At 31.0% G+C, this 22,744-nt stretch overlaps 2 protein-coding genes across 2 annotated transcripts; one reads left to right on the forward strand and one right to left on the reverse strand.

The window, feature by feature from the left end:
* The first annotated feature begins 11,433 nt into the window (after nucleotides 1–11,433).
* On the forward strand, nucleotides 11,434–12,596 carry LOC100805827 (probable glutathione S-transferase). Its single transcript, NM_001317640.1, is given in 2 exon segments — nucleotides 11,434–11,754; nucleotides 12,240–12,596. Coding segments are annotated over 2 exon segments (678 nt in total).
* A 7,364-nt stretch (nucleotides 12,597–19,960) lies between these two features.
* LOC100306368 (adenine nucleotide alpha hydrolases superfamily protein) lies at nucleotides 19,961–21,725 on the reverse strand. The gene is made up of 4 exons (NM_001349703.2): nucleotides 21,329–21,725; nucleotides 21,113–21,222; nucleotides 20,881–20,999; nucleotides 19,961–20,424 (listed from the first exon to the last, which is right to left on the reverse strand). The coding sequence occupies exons 1-4, from the start codon at nucleotides 21,498–21,500 to the stop codon at nucleotides 20,352–20,354; spliced, it is 474 nt and encodes a 157-aa protein (NP_001336632.1). The 5' UTR covers nucleotides 21,501–21,725; the 3' UTR covers nucleotides 19,961–20,351.
* Between the last annotated feature and the right edge of the window lie 1,019 nt (nucleotides 21,726–22,744).

The following is a 22,744-nucleotide window of genomic DNA, read 5'->3' on the forward strand; positions in this document are numbered from 1 at the left end:
TTGCCTTTTACGTTCCTTTTCTCGCATTTCATTTAGATCCAACTCGTCTCTATCCTCTTCTTCAATGAATTCACTCAAAAATAACAATTTGCTCAATGAGCATGAAAACCAGACCCACGAGGTCGCCCCAAAACACAATCTCTTCGATAAGGAAGTTCGATTCGAAGATATAAATCAAAACCATGGATGACTGGAACATTCTAGAAATCCCTCAGGACACACTGTATGTTCCTGAGACAATTAAAGACAAACACAACTTTGATTACATAATCAAAACTGTAGAAAATAACATTTCTCTAGGACAAGATATAGGGGAAGAATTTCAAACTCAATTTATGAACATATCTGAAAATATAAATATTTACACATCGGTTGTGTACAAGTAGCCATCAAGCCCTTAATTGATATGGGCATAGATGTAACAGTTTTAATGTGCCTTAGAGACATTAGGCATAACAAATTTGAATATTCCTTAATATGAACAGTAGAAACAAGCCTAGGACAAGGACCAGTATACTTCAATTGTTACCCAAACAAAACAGTGAGTCGGATGGATAGAAACATTCTTGACTCTCTGTTCTTGAACATCCACTTTCATGGTCTCGACATGAAAGAAAGATTGATCCCTGCAGCTCTAATCTATAGGATCCAGTACAAGGTCATGAACACTTGTGCATCTAGAGTCCTATTAAAACCTCAAAGAGGAGAAACAACTTTGTTTATCACTGATATGACAAAGGTCAATGTTTCTCTTCCGAGAACAATAAAATGGGATGAGGTAACTCTTCCCAAAAAATGGGTCATGGATAAGGCCACGCCCGTCTGTTCCCTGACCCGCTCTGACAATTGAACAAATCAAACAGGATAACTCCAGTAAGGTAGAAATAACCTTCAATAGGAGAAATTATTTTTCATCAAGAATAGAAGCCTCTAGGTCTGAATATGAGTCAGCCAAAAGATCTTTTTTAGTTAGAACTTGTACAATCCCAGTAGGATTAACCAGATCTAAGTCCCACAACCAGTTTCCTACGGTAAATCTCCAAGGATTAGATACCACATCTAGTATTCCTAGAACAACTTACAACCAAGAATAGGAGGACGACCAAAAGTCGATCCATTCCCCAACTTATTCTTCTATGGAACCTTATGATATTATCTGACAACTTTAGCATTGATAAGGAAATCCTTAGGAAAGACTTTTATTCTCCGGAGAATAAACCTCAAAGGAGATGGTTTTTCCAACACTACAAGGGTACAAACAGAAAACAGATAAAAGACAGGTTCTATGAATTTTTCGACAGAGTCAAAATTAATGTCCTTTTCTTTGATTGGTTGCATGCTTATACCATTAGAAAGGATATAGATTACCCATGGAAGCAAGACATCATAGGTGATCCAATGACAAATGTTATAACAAACTAGCAAATGAAGGATGGTGAGTTAATCCAATCGGAATTACCTCCCACAACACAATACCAACTACCAAATGTCAAAGACAGTAATAATAAACTTGTCATGGCCATTCCGTTCAAAACAAAAGATGTCAATGAGGAAGCAACCTCTAAAGACATTAAAAGCCTAATGGAACAGGCAAATTATACCAACAAATATTTACAAGTTTTTGGAGAGTCCATCAAAACTAAGGTAATTCCTAAACATAAAACAATTGAGGAAGCATCAACAAGTATTCCTATTGAAAAACCACTATTTAAACCTTTTAAAATTAGTGATAAAGCAAAACGAAAAATTAGGGAACTTAGAAAAAATAAGTCCTTAATTGAAGGAGTAGGTGACAACAATAGCGAATTACTAAATAAAATTGATAGTTTACTTAAAGTCATCCCAGAAACTCCTCAAACCTTAGAAAATACATCAAAAATGGTAACAAGGAGTACCTCCAAATTAATTAATGTCATTAATGAAGATAGTGACCAAAACTCAGAAAACACAACTAAGATAGGTTCCGTATCAGAAAAAGATATAAATCCAATTAATTCTAAACATTGGAAAACACCTTCTAAGTTATATTATCAGCGTACAACTGCCCCTGACCTTCTATTAGAAGAAAGAGGTGAAAAGAATTTTAAGAGTTTTAGTGCAAACAACATCTATGAATGGAACATAGATGCACAAACGGAGTATAATATCATGAATACACTCCAACATATGACTATGGTAGCCACAACCTACAAAACCTCCCATGAGTGTTCGGAAGAAACAATCATAGATATTTTAGTGGCAGGATTTTTCGAACAATTGAAAGGATGGTGAGATAATTATCTCACAAATGAAGAAAAATAAAAAATTTACAGCGTAGTAAAGACAAATCTCAATGGAAAAGTCATTACTAATGACGATGATAAAGAGATTCATGATGCTATTAATACATTAATATTTACAATAGCCTAACATTTTATTGGAGACCCGTCTCTCTAGAAAGATAGGTCTGCAAAATTATTATAAAACCTTAAATGTAGAACTTTAGCAGATTTTAGGTGGTACAGAGATACCTTCCTAACTAGAGTCTACACCAGAGAAGATAGTCAACAACCTTTACCTTCCTAACTAGAGTCTACACCAGAGAAGATAGTCAACAACCTTTCTGAAAAGAAAAATTTCTAGCCGGTCTTCCAAGATCATTAGGAGATAAGGTTAGAGATAAAACCCGTACCCAGTCTGCTAATGGAGACATTCCATATGAAAGCTTAAGATACGGTCAATTAATTTCTTATGTCCAAAAGGTAGCCTTGAAAATTTGCCAAGTTGACAAAATCCAAAGACAGTTAGCAAAAGAAAAGGCTCAAACAAAGAAGGAATTAGGTTATTTCTGCGAACAGTTTGGACTACCAGCTTGTCCAAAACAAAAGAAAAAACAAACCTCTAGGAAAGAAATCCATGAGAATAAACCTGTCCACAAAAAGAGATTTCCAAGAAGGAGATACTCGCATAAACCTTCAACCAGTAAGGAAATAGAGAATCCTAGACAAAAATTAAAATAAAAAATAACATGTTACAATTGTGGAAAACAAGGTCACATTAATAAATATTGTAGGTTAAAAAAGAAATTAAGAAATCTTAAGCTAGAACCAGCTATTGAAGACCAGATAAATAATTTGCTCATAGAAACTTCGGAGGAAGAAACAGAAACTTCATCCTCTATGCTCTCTGATGAAAATCTCAATATGGTCCAACAGGATGACCAATTATCATCAACTAATGATGATGGACAAATCAATACTCTAATAAGAGAACAAGATCTTTTGTTTGAAATAATCAATTCCATACCTGGCCTCTAGGAAAAGAAGGTTTTCTGGAAAAACTAAAGAAAACATTAGAGGTAAAACCTAGACAAAAGGATTTTATTACAAATAATAAATCCGATGTTAGTAACATATTCAAATGATTAGAAAAACACTTCTGTCAAACCAACAACAATCTAGGATCTCCAAACAGAGATTAATAATTTAAAAAGAGAAGTTAGAGAACTTTGTCAACAAGAAGAAATCCACCAAATTATCCTTTCTCATCTCGAAGAAAGCAGTGATTCTGAGAATACTGAAACGGATAACGAAAATGAAATCGAAAATCTAGAAGATGAAATGTTTATGGGATTAATCAACAAGATTAAAATCCAAAAATTCTACATAAACATTAGAATCATAATTAATGATTTTGTCTTCGATACAATGGCCCTATTTGACATAGGGACGGATTCAAAATGTATTTTGGAAGGTCTAATCCCAACAAAATTCTTTGAAAAGACCTCAAACAAATTAAGTACAGCAAATGGTTCGAAATTAAAAATTAATTTTAAACTATCAAATGCAATCATTGAAAATCAAGGCCTTAGGATTAACACAAACTTTCTTTTGGTAAAGAACCTTAAGAATGAAGTAATCCTAGGTACCCCCTTTATTAGAGCATTATTTCCCCTTCAGATATCAAAAGAGGGAATAACTACAAATCATTTGGGTAGGAAAATTATATTCAATTTTTCCACTAAACCAATTTCCAAAAATATAAATTTTATAGAAAACAAGATTAACCAAATCAACTTCTTAAAAGAAGAAGTGTCCTTTAATAATATTCAACTGTAACTAGAAAAACCTCAAATAAAAGAAAAAAATCTAATCTTAATTAAAGCATATTGAATCCATAGTATGTTCTGATTTTCCACATCCATTTTGGGCTTTTGCTTTTTATGTCAATAAATAGGCCAAACTTGAGCGAGGTACGCCTCGCCTAGTCATAAATTACAAACCTTTAAACCAAACATTACAATGGATTAGGTATCCTATTCCAAACAAAAAAGATCTACTCAACAGATTGAATTCGGAAAAGATATTTTCAAAATTTGATATGAAATCTGGATTTTGGCAAATCCAAATCCAAGAATCAGACAGGTACAAGACAACGTTCATTGTACCTTTCGGGCAATATGAGTGGAACGTAATGTTATTCGAAATAAAGAATGTCCCTTCATAATTTCAAAAAATTATGAATGATATCTTTAATCCTTACTCAAAATTTGTCATTGTCTACATAGATGATGTTTTAATCTTCTCACAAAATATTGATCAGCACTTCAAACAAATTCAGATTTTTATCAATATTATCAAACAGAATGGATTGGCAGTCTCCAAATCAAAGATCAATTTGTTCCAAACTAAAATTAGGTTCCTTGGTCATAACATATATCAATGTATGATTATTCCAATAGAAAGGTCAATAGAGTTTGCCAACAAATTCCCAAACCAAATAACAGACAAAACCCAGTTACAAAGATTTCTAAGTTGTATGAATTATGTAGGAGAATTTGTTCCCTACTTAAATAACATTGTCAAACCATTACATGATAAGTTGAAGAAAAATCTACCTCCTTGGTCTGACATCTATACCCAAACAGTAAAAGAAATCAAATTCAAAGTCCATTCTCTAAAATATTTGTATCTTCCCATTCCACAGGCATTCAAAATTGTCGAAACAGATGCATCAAACATAGGCTATGGTGGTATCCTCAAACAAAGAGTCCATACCCAAGAACATGTCATTGCATACACATTAAAGCATTGGAATTCTGCACAAGAAAAATATTCAACTGTTAAAAAAGAAGTTTTAGCAATTGTTTTGTGCATTTCCAAACTCCAATCTGATTTATTAAATCAAAAAATTTTAATCAGGGTTGATTGCAAATCAGCCAAAGACATTCTTCAAAAGGATGTTAAAAACCTTGCCTCAAAACAAATTTTTGCAAGATGTCAAGCAATTTTAAGTGTCTTTGATTTTGAAATAGAATATATTAAGAGTACCTCAAACTCTCTGCCTGACTACCTCGCACATGAATTCTTACAGAGAAACACTAATGCCACCTAAGGCGAAGAATTCCTCCGGTGGAGGAGGAAGGTCTAGCAAAGGAACAATACTGGCTCTACCAGAGCCAAACACCAAAAAGGCATCCTCAACATTTTCTGGGTCATCTACCCAGAAATCAAAACTTGAAGAGTCATCAACTCAGGACTCCCCAAAACCAATCACCACCAAACAGATTGTGGCAAACTATGTCTGGTCAATCCAAACCCTCCAAGCTCTTAAAGAAATGGGCCTCACCAAAGTTCTAAGGTTAGCCAAAAAGACCTGGGCAAAAATGGCTTCAGAATCAGATGATGATTCTGAAATAGAACTCCAAAAACAAATCCAAATTGCCAAGAAAACCAAGACGGTTAGCAACCTCGAAGGCAAACAAACAATGGTTCAACAAGACCCAACACCAAAACCAGCTAACAGCTATGTTTCAAAGAATTTTTTTTTTTGTTTTGCAGATGGAGTCAGAGTATTGGGACAAGAATCCCTTTAAGGCAACTGCAAAAGCTTTCCCGCAGGGATTCCATTACAAGCCGACGAGCCTCAACAAAACCAGAAAATTCTATGAGTTCATCTTAGTGGATACAAATTCAGTATCCATTAAACACTTCAAAGACTCCAAAGATCCAAACCCGAATACCCATTCAACCATTCAAATCCTAAAAGTAATGCAACCATGACATTATGGATCAAACCTAAACCAACCCAAGAAATTCTCTGCTCCATTTGACCAAATAGGATATACGTATTGGGATTACATTGATGCCTAGACCAATGTATTTTGGCATCAAAATAATAAATTTAAACACTCATGTTTGATTTACTTTAAAAACAACACAGTGTATAATTTCCCAAATTGGTTCCTCCAATGGTGGAATTATTTCGGACCAATTTCACAAATTTATTCAGAAGAAGTCCAACAAGGATTTAACCAATTCAACAAAATGTTTAACCAGGAATTAAGAATTCCAGCTGATTTAATGTATTTCTCCAACTTTGCTTTGTCATGGATTTTCTTATGGCAATATAGATATGGGAAGACAGAAAACATCAAGCAATTTTCACCCCTGTAAAGACACGCTTTTGTCAAATGATGGACTCAATTCGACACATCAAAAGCAACTCCAGACCAAGTCAAAACTTGGTTTCAGGCCAACCCAAAATTTTTAAAACCTGCTGATCCGAAAACATTATTGTTTCTAAATCAAAAGTCTCAGCTAGTAGCATTCTTGGCTAGCTCCAAATCCAAAGAAAGTCTGGCAAAGAATCTAAAAGAGGTTCTCCATCTACTTCAACAAGAAGAAGAAAGTATCACAAAGAAGGAAGTTGAATCCCCAGAAGAAAATGATGATCAAGATGACAATCCCTTCTATCAGAATGAGGATTATTGTTTTGGCATCTCTTTAGAAGATGATTAATTAATTAAGATCACTCAACTGCTTAATCAATGTAATTTAGTTTTTCGGTCAAGTTACCGGTATTTTGCACCAATCATTGTAGTAGTTCCGGTCAAGTTACCGGTACTGTAGCAAACAGTAAATCCTATGGCTATAAAAGGAGTCCTCGTCCATAATGTGAGGCACCCTTTTCATTTTAGTCATTTTTCAAGTTTCTGAGGCTAGAGGTGCTCTGCTTAAGAACAACTTTTGTAAGCACTTCTTCCAAAGTTTAATAAATTTCAAGTTTCAATTCATCTCCCTTCTTCCTCATTGTCGATCCTGTGCGGCTCTGCCGCCGTTTCGGTTGCTTCTTTTGTGAAAGACTGGGATTTGTAAATCGTTTAACGGTGTGTCCTTGATGATTGTTTTAATATTTTGATCTGTACTTGTCATATTGCATCATTCACCATTCCTACTTTTTATCTGTCTGTTTGATCTCTTTTCGCTGAACTCTGGTATCATATATATATCATGAGAGATGTACTGAAAGAACACTAAGACATGAGAAACTATAGGTTCAAAGACAAGTTGTCTTCAACGATAGATTATTCAAAAATTATCTTTATTATCATTTCCTATAATTATAAAACTAGACCCATAGTCGCATGTTGCGCGGGTTTGTAAATAATTAAAGAAATATTTAAATAATTTTTTTGTTTAATAAATTAAATTTCAAAATATAATTATCAATGATATTTTATATCATTTAATGTTAAATGAGATAAAATAATTATGTATAAATTAAAATATTTTTTATTTATCAATATATTTATAAGGAATATTCCAAAATTAGAGGTTGACCACTCAATTAAAGTTTATTAACGTGAAGATAAAAACAAGCATTGAGAATAAATTTTATGAGAGAAACATAAGAATAAAGTGAAACTGACATAATAAAGCAGCCAAAGAAATATATTTAATGAAAGAAAAATAATCAACCATAATGGTAAAAAACATAAAAATGATACGAATAAAATACCAAAAATTGTTCATTTAAATAGACTTTTTGTATCTTTTGATGATGAAGATATATCTTTTGACTTTTTGGATGATTGTAGCTTTGAACTTTGACTTATGATGGTTTTATTCGCCTTTTTTCTTAATGGACTTTGTGAAATTTGATAGACTTCTTCATTAGATGATGAAGATACACTTTTTGACTTATTAGATGCTTGTAACTTTGGCCTTTAACTTATAATTAGTTTTTCACCTGACTCATCTGATGATATTTATTGTGATGAAGTGGGCTTCTTTTTTTAATAAAAATATTAATCAGTGGATAAAACTATTAATATTTTGTACAAGAAGTAAAAATGAAAATAAATTATAAATATGGTTACGTGTTCTATGAGGAGAGAATCATGCTGAATGATATTTTTTTAGATAAAAGTCCTTGTGACGGTTTCAAATCCTTCCTTCAAGTTGTGAGTTGTGAGCTGTGAGCATGATTTCAAAAATAGAAGTGTATTTGCAAAGGATATACAATATTGGGGTATGTCAATCTTATTTGTACTTTGGATGTGAAGGAATTCAAATGTTGTTATGTTTAGAATTTGTTGTGCATCTCGATCAAACATTCTGAATGTTGCTACAGCAATGTCATCAGAGACTTTCAATTGTATCCTCAACCTAAAAGATATTTTTAAAATTTTAATATTTATTTAATTATGTTATAAAAAATAATTCATTATATACAAATATTAAATCTTTTTGTTGGGTACTTGGATGGTTGTTTGCATTCTTTGCAAGTGTATTTATTTTCCTCTTTTGTTACTTTCTTTTGGCATCTCTTATGAACACATTATCCTGTTATTATATATATGTTAATACTAAGGAAAAAAATAAAGTATTATTAAATATTATGAATATGAAGGTCATGGAAGGTTAGCATACTTGTGATTCTTATATCCATTCTTATATCTTGCAAATATCTTCTATTTTTTGACATTCTCTTATCAAGATCAATCTTGGCAGAACTTGAAGAATTATATACATAAAGAAAAGAAAAGAGATAGAGTAGTAAGATATATAAAGTGTAGAATATAAATTTTGTTAAGGATTTTAAATGTGTGAAAGTAATCAAACCTCTGAATTTCTTAACCATAATAGAAGTGACTATAATTCTTTTTGAGTCTTCTTCTTGGATGTTGATTGTTTTTTCAAATTCTAAGACTATGTTTGCCACAAGTAACTTTAACAACTTCATTCTTGAAAATAACCGATAAAAAAAGGGAGATGTGAAAATATAATGTTCTATATTACATTCTTCATTTCCATGTGAAAATATAAAGAAATATATAATGAATTCTACAAAATTATTACTTAAACAAAATTTATAATTAATGATAAAGAAAGGGTAATTTATTTACTCCTTTGGTAGCAATTTCAATCTCCTTATTTTTGTTGGTTTGTCAGTGACAAGTACATCTTCTTCATTTCCAAGTGCATGAAGTGTACTAATAATATCTATGATAAAATATGAGATATGTTAGAGTGAAATAAATTAGTAATGAATGTGCAAAATGTTAATGTTGTACCTGTTAAGACAACTCTATCATCCACCCTTTGATCTAGAGTTTCCATTGAACCAAACTATACATAGTGTAGAGGATGCTAATGGATATGTTATTGATTTTCTTGATAATAGTAGTAGGTAAAAATAATCTTTTGAATGTTCCTTTGATAGGTTTGTATGTATCATTTCTTGAGACAATCCTTAAATTATGTATGGTGCATAAGTTTTCATCTTGTAAAATATCATTGAATTTTGAAATCATATTCTCCCTTATCACTACATTTTGTGGAGTTGAAGTTTCCTATGCAATATATTTAAAAGTGAAAATCGGATTAAAATTAAAAATATTAAATAAATTTAATCAATATAAAATGTGTTTAAAGTAATTTAATACAATTTTTTTTTTTGCATTTTGTAATATGTAATATTGGAGATAGCAAATAAAATTATATTTGTAATACTTAAAGTTGATGTGAAATATATTTCTTTAAAGACTAATGTGAAAAATAAATAAATTTCAACTTTGTTTAACCAACATATTTTTTTATAGATTAGTTTGAAAAATAATTTTAGATCATGAACTTTGTTGATGTGAAATATTTATTTTTTATATATCTTTATAGAGTAGAAAATATATTAGAATTTAGAAATTACTAATATGAAAAAATTGAATGATATGTAAAATGTAAAAGAAAGTGATTATAAAATGCAATATAGAACATTGAAGAATTTGGGTCATGAACATGAGAAACATTTGGAGGTCAATAAGATTGAATTGAAATGATTTGATATAGATTTTGCTATGTTGTGAATAACATTAAAAAAGAAAAAAAAGGAAAAGAGACGTGATAAGTACAAAATGATAATGTTCTCCTTCCTCCATCATCAATTTTGTGGACGTGACAATGTGATAGTGAGGAGCACAACTTTTATATAAATTAATTTTAGATCATGAACTTTTTTTATGAGAAATATTTATTTATATTTATATTTATAGAGCATAAATATTAAAATTAGAAATTATTAATATGAAAAAATTGAATGATATGTAAAATGTAAAATAAAATGATTATAAAATGTAATATAGAACAAAGAATGAGAGTCATGAACATCAGAGAAATTCGGAGGTCACTAATATTGAATTAAAATGTTTTGGTATAAGATTTTATTATGTTGTGAATAACATTGAAAAAGAAAATTAATATGCACAAAAGAAGAATATTCTCGTTCCTCCACGTCATCAAATTTACTTATTTAAAATGAGGAGTTTAACTTTTATATATTATAAATAGATTGTCACTGTGTTATTTTTAAGAGATTTATCACAATCATCGTTGATACTTCTTAAATAATATTTTTTATAGTAGTATATTTTTAGTTATTTAGATGGCATTACTAGGGAATATTTTGGTTAAATGAAATAGAATAAAATAAATTTAAAAAAAATATTTAAATTAAAATAACATGATTAAAGTGTGAGACTCATTGGAATTTCTGAAAATTTTCTTTTTTTTCTTTGTAGAGAAAGTACAAAAAAAAAAAAACAAATTGACTTCTAAATTTTTTTATAATTTCTTTGACTTTCTTTCCCATTAAAATTTGAAACTTTTTTTCTCTCTTGTTTTCCTTTCTTCAAATCAAAAGGATCTTAAGGTCTAATAGCTTGAATATTTCATCACAATACCCGTGAAAACGAGAGATGGAGAAAAATTGTAAGATGTAATAACGTTCCCATGTACGGGGACCAGTGTTATTGTATACTATTTCCATGTTGTACAGTTCAATTCTGTTATTACGATTTGTGATGTAACCCCTTACATCACTTCTAACTACTAAACTCTAAGCAATTAATTAACGATGGAAGTCTTCTCGACAGCGAAGGTATTTTTTTTTTCTATTTGTTTCTGGATTGTTCTCATGATTTTAGTGCAAAAAAAAAAAAAACGAACACAAAATAATTCGTAGTCAACATCATGTACGCTGAATATTATATTATACTAAAATATTGTACTAAAATCATCTTTCTAGCTCTATATATAGCCCACCAAGCCTTAGTAATTTGAGAACAAAACAAGTGTTTCGAATAGATTATCCTAAGTCTTTGGGAATAGTGCTGCAATGGCTTCAAGTCAGGAGGAGGTGACCCTTTTGGGAGCTACTGGAAGCCCATTTGTGTGCAGGGTTCATATTGCCCTCAAGTTGAAGGGAGTTGAATACAAATATGTCGAAGAAAATTTGAGGAACAAGAGTGAACTGCTTCTCAAATCCAACCCAGTTCACAAGAAGATTCCAGTGTTTATTCACAATGAGAAGTCCATAGCAGAGTCTCTTGTGATTGTTGAATACATTGATGAGACATGGAAGAACAATCCCATCTTGCCTTCTGATCCTTACCAAAGAGCCTTGGCTCGTTTCTGGTCCAAATTCATTGATGACAAGGTAATTCAATTTTTCTTCTTTCCTTGTTTTGTTCTTATTTGTCCCCAAAACATCACCTTTCATGACATCTATATGTATGTTGGAATAAGTTAGAGAAGTAATAAAAAAAATTGAATAAATTCTATTCATTAATTGTAACAACTTTGTCTAAAATCGTATTAATTGGGGTGGGGTATTATATATGTTTCATGGTTGTGCAGAAATATCAGCAACACAATTTTTAACATGCCTTTTTTTTCAATTATTTTTTATTATTAATTAAAATTTATTAAAAATAACGAGTTTAAGAGAATCACAATTTTAAATCTTTCCTAATCTTGTAATTTTTAATCAACTTTATTCAATAGTATAGTTGTTAGAAAGAGTGTAGAGATTGTTTTGCTAGCAGTTAGCACTACTTTTTATGCTATATATATAACCCAGTTAAGTTTGTCCTAATTATAATATAAATTAAGCACTAATAAATACTGTGCTTTATGAAATAGGTTTTTGGTGCTTCATGGAAAGCTGTTTTCACAGCTGATGAGAAAGAGCGTGAGAAGAATGTTGAGGAAGCAATTGATGCTCTGCAGTTTCTTGAGAATGAGATAAAGGACAAGAAGTTCTTTGGAGGTGAGGAGATTGGGTTGGTAGATATTGCTGCTGTCTACATAGCATTTTGGGTCCCTATGGTTCAAGAAATTGCAGGGTTGGAGTTATTCACAAGTGACAAATTTCCTAAGCTCCACAATTGGAGCCAAGAATTTTTGAACCATCCAATTGTCAAAGAAAGTCTGCCCCCTAGAGATCCTGTTTTTGCCTTTTTCAAGGGTCGCTATGAAATCCTTTTTACTTCAAAATAGATTTGATGATGTGGTGTGAGACGTAGAATTTCTAAGAATTATGTGTTTGTTATTGAGTTTTTGCTGTTAAAATGATGCTTGTAAGTTGTAATCTAGAATTTCTCCATGTCAAAGAAATATTCCAAGGTTGTTATTGACATTTTGCTATTTCAATGAATAAATTATATTGCATCTATCTATTTCTTAAAGTTCTTACTCATGTCGATTTAGAAACTTGAAGCATGCTGGTGTTCTGCAATATCGGAGTTTCCTTGCCAGATTATGAAGGACAGTAACTCTTACCATTGAACTGGTTAATGAACCCTACACTTACTAATGAAATGTACAAAATTAATTACATTTCATTAGTTATTCGTGTAATTATCAACTTCATAAAATCACTATAACAATTTGATTTTCCTTCTCACATTTATCAATATCAATACTCTTAATTACTCTGCTTAGCAAGTAACTTGTGCTTGCTGTAAAAGTTGTCAATAATAAAAAATGAGAATCATAAATTCATGAACCTATTGCGAGAATAAAAAATAATAATTTAGACTATGTCGCACTCAAATTACATTGTTCCTCCCAATCCTTGGATAAGTATGTTAGAATTAATGTCTCATATGAGAGAGGCATGTGACTTATGTATGAACTAATAAATAAATAATTAATGATTAAGGACTAAATTGTAATTGAACTTAATAGGAAAAGTTTTTAGGGTTAACTGCTACTTGATGGGAGTAATGGTTATAAAAGGGACTTAATACCCACTAACATGAAATAAGGTCTCCTTCCTGACTAGAAAAGTGTTTTCTCTCACCCATAGTCATCACGAACGGAGAGAGGCAGAAAAGAAAGGCCTAAGGAATTGAAATCTAATTTCTATCCTTTTTCAAGGAAATCAAAGTGCGCCAGAGAGAAGTTCCTATAGAGAAATGTACAAGTTTTCCTATGGAGAAAGGTACACATCATTATCTATTGTTTATTGATTGTTTGTGAGAATCATAGGTTTCAAGATCCTGTTGTTTCATATAATTGATAGTCTAGGAAATGCCTTAAAGTTTTACATGTGGTATCAGAGCATGTGTTATGAAATTTATTATTCTCCACGAATGATTTAATTTCTCCCAATTATGCATGAACCCTAATTATGAAATTTAGGAATTTTTAAATTATGTTACATGTATTTTCAATTACATGTTTTGATAACATGTCTTTCGTGTTAATTATATTTTCCGCTGCAAAGTATGAAATTCTGTATATATAAAACTTTATGAGAAAGCTTATGCCGTCGCCATTTACGCACGTTAAGCATTTAACTAGAATGAAAGTAGAGAAAGCCATTAATTTATTTCTAATGGAGAAAGGCTAATTCCAATGTTTTGAAAAGTTGTGTGGTCGTACAGTAGGTTTACCTTTAATTCCAATCTTTTTGAAAAGTTGCGCAGCGTACGTAGGTGTAGTACGTAGGTGTAGGTGTAGGTACGTAGGGTTACTTTTAATTATAATGGTTTGAAGAGGCGTACCAAATAAGTCCTTGCAGGCAGAATGAATATTTTAGAATATTTTGGAAATTGCTATTTGCAATCTTTGTTTGTTATTTCCAATCCCACCTATCTCTTTTTTCTTCTGAATATTATTGTTGAATGTTATTGAAAGATTGAAAGTTTATGTCTTATAATTAAATTAATGTGAATGTTTTAAAATTATTGGTGGCAGTAAATATGTATATGCTACATATTCATTTGAATGTGTTTGAATGCAAAATACAAATAAATATGAATATTATTATATGGTCTGCAATGAAATTAATAGAATGACTATGAATTGTTAATAGTAATAAGTATGTGCAGGCCATATATATTTGGTTGAAATTAAATGTATGTTGAATTTGTTAGTCACCAAAGTGGCCTAATTTGTAAGGTTATTTAAGTTCAAATTAATGATTATTTCTATTATAATTGGTTAGAATAAAATGTATATTGAATTTGTTAGTCACCAAACTAGCCAAATTTGTAAGGTTATTTAATTCCAAATTGATGGTTATTTCAATTATAATTGGTTGAAATTAAATGTATGTTGAATTTGTTAGTCACCAAAGTGACCAAATTTGTAAGGTTATTTAATTCTAAATTAATGATTATTTCAATTATAATTGGTTGGAATTAAATGTATATTGAATTTGTTAGTCACCAAAGTGGCCAAATTTGTAAGGTTGTTTAATTCCAAATTAATGATTATTTTAATTATAATTGGTTGGAATTAAATGTATGTTGAATTTGTTAGTTACCAAAGTGGCCAAATTTGTAAGATTATTTAATTCTAAATTAATGATTATTTCAATTATAATTGGTTGGAATTAAATGTATGTTGAATTTGTTAGTCACCAAAGTGGCCAAATTTGCAAGGTTATTTAATTACAAATTAATGATTATTTCAATTATAATTGGTTGGAATTAAATGTATGTTGAATTTGTTAGTCACCAAAGTGGCCAAATTTGTAAGGTTATTTAATTCCAAATTAATGATTATTTCAATTATATTTGGTTGGAATTAAATGTATGTTGAATTTGTTAGTCACCAAAGTGGCCAAATTTTTAAGGTTGTTTAATTCCAAAATTAATGATTATTTTGATTACTCATAGAATAATGGATGCTAAATTATATGGTCATTGGTTTATGGGTAATTGAAATTCATTGTTATAAGGCATTTATGGATCGCCCAAAGGTTGATTAGTTATTCTCATAATTAATGAATATAATTGTAGGCGATTTGTGTGTATCATTAGTTTTATTTATATGCCCAAAGGAAATAGATACTGCTAATTGGTGCATATTTAATTACCAAATAATGTTAAAATTTTATTAGTATCATTATGTTTGTATGTTGTGTGTTGGTGTATCACCTAAAGGAGAACATCAATATACATTGACCGTTATATGAATGAATCATGTGTATGACATGTATTTTATGTCTCAAAATACTTATGTGAATTTTATTATGTAATACATGTTCTCAATTAACTGAATTTTTATGTATCATCTGTGTCAATTTTAATGGGGTTAACTTCTCTAACTGAAATGAGCAAGTTCAATTTCACCTCGGTGTTTTGGATCATGATCTTGCTATGTTGGAAGAGAAGTTTGTTACTATTATTGATACTAGTAGCAATGAAGAGAAAGTTCATTATAAAGCTTGAGAAAGATCTAACAGACTCAGCCTAATGTTGATGAAAATGACTATTGCAGACAGTATTAAGACAACTCTCCCTAAAATCGAAAGTGCTAAAAGGTTTATAAGATTAGTGGGAGAGTGCTCTCAAACAGCTGATAAGTCTGTTGCTGGGACATTAATGGGTATATTGACCAGCATAAAGTTTGATGGTTCACGTACTATGTATGAACATGTCATTGAGATGACAAACATTGCAGCAAGACTTAAGACCTTGGGAATATAATGGCTGTGAATGAGAACTTTCTTGTTTAGTTTATTCTAAACTCATTACCGTCTGAGTTTGACCCATTCTAAATGAGCTATAATACCATGAAAGATAAATGAAATGTGCATGAATTACATAGTATGTTAGTTCAGGAAGAAACGGGGCTTAAGAATCAAGAAAGTCACTCTCCATTATGTAAATCACCAAGGGAATCAAGGAACTCGAAAGAAATTTATGAAGAAGCATGATAAAGGAAGAGAGTAATTAAAGATCAATACTCTTTGCAAATCCAAAGGAAGATATCAAAGGGAAATAATTGTTAATTTTGTAGGAAATCGGGACATTTCCAGAAGGATTACCTAAGGTGCAAGTCTTGGTTCGAAAAGAAAAGTGAGATTAATGCTCATGTATGTTTTGAATCAAACTTAACTGAAGTTTCCCATGATACACGATGGATTAATTCTGGGTGTATGACTCATGTTTCTAACATTATGCAGAGATTCCTTACAATCCAAACCATAAGCCCAAATGAGAAGTTCATTTTCATGGGGAATGGAGTGAAAGCTCCCGTGGAAACAGTTGAGACTTATTGTTTAAAACTGGACACTGGATATCGTTTAGATTTACTGGAAACTCCTTGTGTACCTAGTTTATCTAGGAATTTAGTTTCATTATCTAAACTTGATGTTACTGCATACTTTTTAAATTTTGGTAATGAATGTTTCAATTTATTTAAGCATAATCATCTCATTGGTACTGGTATTCTTGTGATGGTTTATATAAATTGGAAATAGACAATTTGTATGCTGAAACTGTTTTAACTCTGCATCATAATGTTGGCATTAAACGTAGTTTAGTGAATGAACGATCTGTGGCATAAACGTTTAGGTCACATTTCTAGAGAAAGGATGGAAAGATTAATAAAGAATGAAATTCTTCCTTATCTAAATTTTACGGATCTAAATATTTGTGTGGGTTGTATTAAGGGAAAACAAGCAAAACATACAAAGAAAGAAGCTACAAGAAGCACTCAGCTTCATGAAATTGTGCATACTGATATTTGTGGACCTTTTGATGTTAATTCTTTCAGAAAGGAAGGATACTTTATCACCATTATTGATGATTATTCACGTTATGATTATGTCTACTTACTGCCTGAGATTTCTCAGGCAATAGATGCCTTAGAAATCTACTAGAATGAAATAAAAAGGCAATTAGACATAAATGTGAAAATTATTAGATATGATAGAGGTGGTGAGTATTACGGAAGATATGATGAAACTGGGCAACACTTAGGATCATTTGCTAAGCTTCTTCAGAAACGTGGCATTTGTGCGCAATACACAATGTTTGGTACACCACAACAAAATGGTGTATCAGAAAGGCGTAATTGAACTTTAATGGATATAATTAGAAGTATGTTAATCAATTTGACTTTACTCGTATCTTTGTGGATGTATGCCTTGAAAAATGCCATGTATTTGTTGAATAGGGTTCCTAGTAAGGCAGTTCCAAAGACACCTTTGAATTGTGGACAAATAGGACACCTAGTATAAGGCACCTACATGTTTGGGGTTGCGAGGCAGAAATAAGGATTTATAATCCGCAAGAAAGAAAATTAGATGCAAGAACAACCAGTGAATATTTCATTGGTTATCCAGAAAAATCAAAGGGGTATATGTTTTATTGTCCTAATCATAGTATGAGAATTGTCGAAACAGGAAATACAAGGTTCATTGAAAATTGTGAAATCAGTGGGAGTACAGTTCCATGAGAAGTGGAAATTAAAGAAGTTAGAGTGCAAGTCTTTTTAGCTTGGGCCTCTAGCAGTAAAGTGATTGCTCCTTTTAGTTGTTGTTACAAAATTAATGAAGAGGAGCAACACAATAATGAACCCATGATGCATAATGAACCTATTATCGAAGAACCACAAGAAGTAGCATTAAGGAGGTCTCAAAGAGAAAGGAGACCAGCTATTTCGAATTATTATGTGGTATACCTACATGAAACAGAAACAAACTTAAGCATTAATGATAATGACCCAGTTTTATTTTCATAAGCTAGTTGTGATAATTCTGAGAAGTGGTTAAATGTCATGAAAGAAGAGATAAATTTCATGGAACATAATGGTGTTTGGGACCTTGTAGAATTACCAAAGGGTTGTAAGAGAGTTGATTGTAAGTGGGTCTTCAAAACTAAATGTGACTCTCATGGAAACCTTGAACTTTACAAGGCTAGACTTGTTGCTAAGGGATTTACTCAAAAAAATGACATTGATTATAAAGAGACGTTTTCACCGGTCTCACAAATGGATTCTTTTAGGATTATCATGGCATTAGTAGTCCATTATGACTTGAAGCTACATCAGATGGATGTGAAAACTGCCTTTCTAAATGGAGATTTAGAGGAGAATGTTTATATGTACCAACTAATGGAGTTCACAGTTGAAGGAAAGGAACACGTGATGTGCAAACTAAAGAAATCAATATACAGTCTTAAAACAAGTTTCCCGCCAATGGTATTTGAGGTTTAATGATACCATTGTTTCCTTTAGATTTAAGGAAAATATTGTTTATCGGTGTATGTATCTGAAGGTCAGTGGGAGTAAGGTTATTTTCTAATTCTGTATATTGATGATATCTTGTTTGCAACTAATGATCTTGGTATTTTTCATGAGACTAAAAAATTTCTCTCTAGAAACTTTGAAGTGAAAGATATGGATGAGGTAAGCTATGTGATAGGGATAAAAATATTTTGTAATAGATCACAGAATTGTTAGGCTTATCTCAGAAAGTATATATCAATAAAGTACTAGAGAGATTCAAGATGAAAAGGTGTTTAACATCACCTATTCTAATTTAGAAATGAGACAAAGTTAGTCTCACACAATGTCCTAGAAATGATATGGAATGAAAACAAATGAAAGTAATTTTGTATGCATCAGTTGTTGTTGCATCTGAAAGCTGAATTTGTAGTATGTTTTGAGGCTACAATTCAGGCTAATTGGCTGCGGAACTTTATTTCAGGGCTTGGAATTGTCGACAGTATTGCTAGGCCGCTGAAAATATATTGTGATAACTCTGCAGCAATATTTTATTAGAACGACAAGTACTCTAAGGATGTTAAGCATATGGAATTGAAGTACTTTGTCGTGAAGGAAGAAGTTCAGAAACAAAGAGTATCAATAAAATAAATCAGCACGAACCTTATGATAGTTGACCCTTTGAATAAGGGATTACCGCCCAAGACATTATAGAACATGTTGAAAGTATGGGCATTATTGTTATTGATGATCATTAAATGTAATTTATCTTATGCATTTTAGTGACACTTTGAGCTCAATTATGATATGTTTCTGATTACCTGTTCTCTATGTTTGCAGGCATGTTTGTGTTAGAGTAATGTTAACAGGTTTTGTCTTGAATGAAGACATTATATTGGACCAATTATGTACTCCTAACTAATAATCATATTAAGGAGAAGACTAATTTGTAGTACATGGAATGGACTATGTCGATTAGATGATATACAACCGCTATAACTCGAATTGGTTCATATTCTTAATCATAAAATTATGATGTACCCAATGTACAAAACAATTTAGTCATTTTTAATGCGCATTATGTTAGTTAATCTATTTATTTATTTAATCCATAATGTTTATTAATGTCACATGAGCCAAGTGGGAGAATGTTAGAATTAATGTCTCATGTGAGAGGCATGTAACTTATGTAGGGATTAATAAGAAAATAATTAATGATTAAGGGTTAAATTGTAATTGGGCTTAACAGGAAAAGTTTTTAGGATTAACTGCTACTTGATGAGAATAATGGTTATAAAAGGGGCTTAATACCCACTAACGTGAAATAAGGTCTCCTTCTTGATCAGAAAAGTGTTCTCTCGCACCCATAACCATTACGAACAGAGAGAGTCAGAAAAGAAAGGCCTAAGGAAGTGAAATCTTATTTCTCTCCTCTTTCAAGGAAATCAAAGTGCACAAGAAGTTCCTATGGAAAAATGTACAAGTCTTCCTATGGAAAAAGGTACACATCATTATCTATTGTTTATTGATTGTTTGTGAGAATCATAGATTTTAAGATCCTGTTATTTCCTATAATTGATAGTCTAAAAAATGCCTTTAAAGTTTTACAAAGTAAAGTAAAGGGTGGATACTTATTACAGTACCTTACAACTTCTAAGCCACAATACATAAAATTTCATTATGTCTTAATAAAAATAAAAATCATTATGTAGTATAACCCCAACTACCCTGCATGAAAAATATTATCAAAGATGCGAATGTTCTCCCAAATTGATCATGTACTTAATGCTACTCCTTAACAATGGTCACTGGGCATGGAGCATGAGTCATCACGAAGTTGCTCACACTTCCCAATATCATCCTGTGTTTTCAACACAGAGAGCAATTTACAGAAAATAAACTAATTTGATAATTAAACACAATCACACAAAAAAATGTTGAAGAGATCCATATCACAATAAATTAATACTAGTTTAATTTTTTAATTTTTATGGTAAAAACTAAAAATTAAGGGGGAAATATTGTTTTTTCTTAAAGGGAATAATTTCAAGTATAAAAATTTAGAAATTCAATCGTTCTTTATTATTAGTTAAAATTTGTTGACAACTATAAAATTGAGTTTTTTCCTCATTTAATAAATCAAATTCATGATTTTATAATTTATGATATTTTTTTATCAACTGGTGTGGGACAAAACATGTTAGTGTAACTTGCCTTTCATGTTATATCTTCCCAAACATTGTTTAAAATATACTCAGTAACGTGTGTGTGATGAACGAGAGAAAAGTAAAAGCTGGAGATCAAATGAAACAGTTACCTTTGAATTGTGCCAAGACCTCTGCTTCCCAAGACCAAAGAGTCCAGCTTCAGATCTTCAATGGAATCCAAAAGTTTCTCTCTTACATCACCCCAGTGCAATTTTACCACAACGTTAACCTACAAAACCACAACCTCAATAATAATCGCAAAAGAAGAACATGGGCAAAAGCAAAACTAAGAATCTATAAGGAAACAGAGAGAAACAGAGGAAACAAAAGAAAGTCAGAAACCTCTTTTTGTCTGGCGGCAGTGTCAAGCAAATCAAGAACCTCTGCATCATTTTGTACGCCATAGTGCTTCATAATCTCTTCCTCTCTGAACTCTGTCAAAGGAATAAGAGCTGCAAAGAGAACCAAAATCAAATCTATGAACATCACAGCAAAACAGAGGACAACAGGGGAAAACAGAGGATGAGATAAAAGCATAGAAAAAGAAAAAACACTCACGAGAACCAGATTTTGCCCACAACTGGTTACGATCATCAGAAGAATTGGGATTGACGTGGATGATGTAAAAGGTGTGGCATTTATCAGCCAAGTTTTCGATGGCCCATTTGAGAGCAATCTTGCTGCTATTGGAGAAGTCCAATGCAACACCAACCTTTCTATCCTTTACCATGGTTTCTAGCTCTTCTTTTTTGTTGAGTTTCAAGAGTCAAATCTGAAGAATGAACAATTTGATGCTAAAAGGAAAACACTCAAAACAGAATCATGATTGTGGGCAGGAATAGGATCACTGAATTTATTAAACTAAATTTTTGAGAGAGAATTTGTCATTGAATAAATTAAATCAGAGAGGATCAGATTTATACCATTTTTTTTAACAATTTAGACTATCTTGGTCAGGTTTTTTTGTCAAAGGTTAAGTTTAACGCTGATGCATGTGTGTGTGGCAGATAATGACATATAGTAAGAAAAATAATTTTATGAAATTTAAGAAATTTGACCTAATATATATATCGGAAGATAATTATATTTCAATACTTCTCCTATCGAATTTCTTGCCTCTCACTTTCTCCTAAACAACATCGGCACAAATATGTTAAAGGTAGGCAGAGATACATACATGTGTATTTGGTTGCCAATATTACTATTTAAAAAGGAAATAAAGTTCAGAAAGTAAAAAAGAAATATATCTTAGAAATTAATTGCTGAAAGTATTATGAATATTATGAATCGATTCGATATATTCATTAGTATGATTTTTATATTTGTTATCATATTTTTTTAAAAGTAAAATTAATTAGTAAAAATAAAAAAAATTAAATTTTATTCAAAGGAAGGATCAAACTTTAATATTAGAAAATTTCCAATAAAATACACATTATTATCAACCGAAATAGTCTTACTTAATAATCAACAAATTTATAATAAATAATAATTTATAATTAAATAATAATATAAAAAATAATTACATTGTCAGTACATAAAGTATCTATTTTATATAATGTATGTATCATATCCTAACATTATATAATCCACCTCTAACATAAAATAGGGTAACGTCAATATATCTTACCACATACATACATAGAATATTATAAGAATTTCTCATACTATTTTAAATTTAAATCATATATTAATTTGATTTGTTATCATAAATTTATTTTATTTTATCATTATATCCTATTTTTATTAATTTTTATATTTTATTCTAACTATTAAATTATCCCTAATAATATAAAAAGACTTAAAAAATAATCATGGGTTTGTTGAAGCACTCTGTTCCGAAGTCAAATACACAGCAAGATATTTTCTATTAAAAAACAAAATATTAGTAGTTCGTAATATCGGCCCCTCTTTCCATAAAACATGTCCTCTCAGTACCTCTGAAGGTCATTCTATCATATGCAATGACATTAA

The sequence above is a fragment of the Glycine max genome, chromosome 7 (assembly GCF_000004515.6).
Source record: "Glycine max cultivar Williams 82 chromosome 7, Glycine_max_v4.0, whole genome shotgun sequence".
Lineage (NCBI taxonomy): Eukaryota > Viridiplantae > Streptophyta > Magnoliopsida > Fabales > Fabaceae > Glycine > Glycine max.

Coding starts and splice junctions, on each gene's coding strand:
- LOC100306368 (NM_001349703.2), bottom strand. CDS start 21,500: ATGGTAAAGGATAGAAAGGTTGGTGTTGCATTGGACTTCTCCAATAGC. Junction 21,223..21,328: donor GTGGGCAAAATCTGGTTCTC/GTGAGTGTTTTT, acceptor TTCTCTTTGCAG/CTCTTATTCCTTTGACAGAG. Junction 20,425..20,880: donor GGTCTTGGCACAATTCAAAG/GTAACTGTTTCA, acceptor TTGAAAACACAG/GATGATATTGGGAAGTGTGA.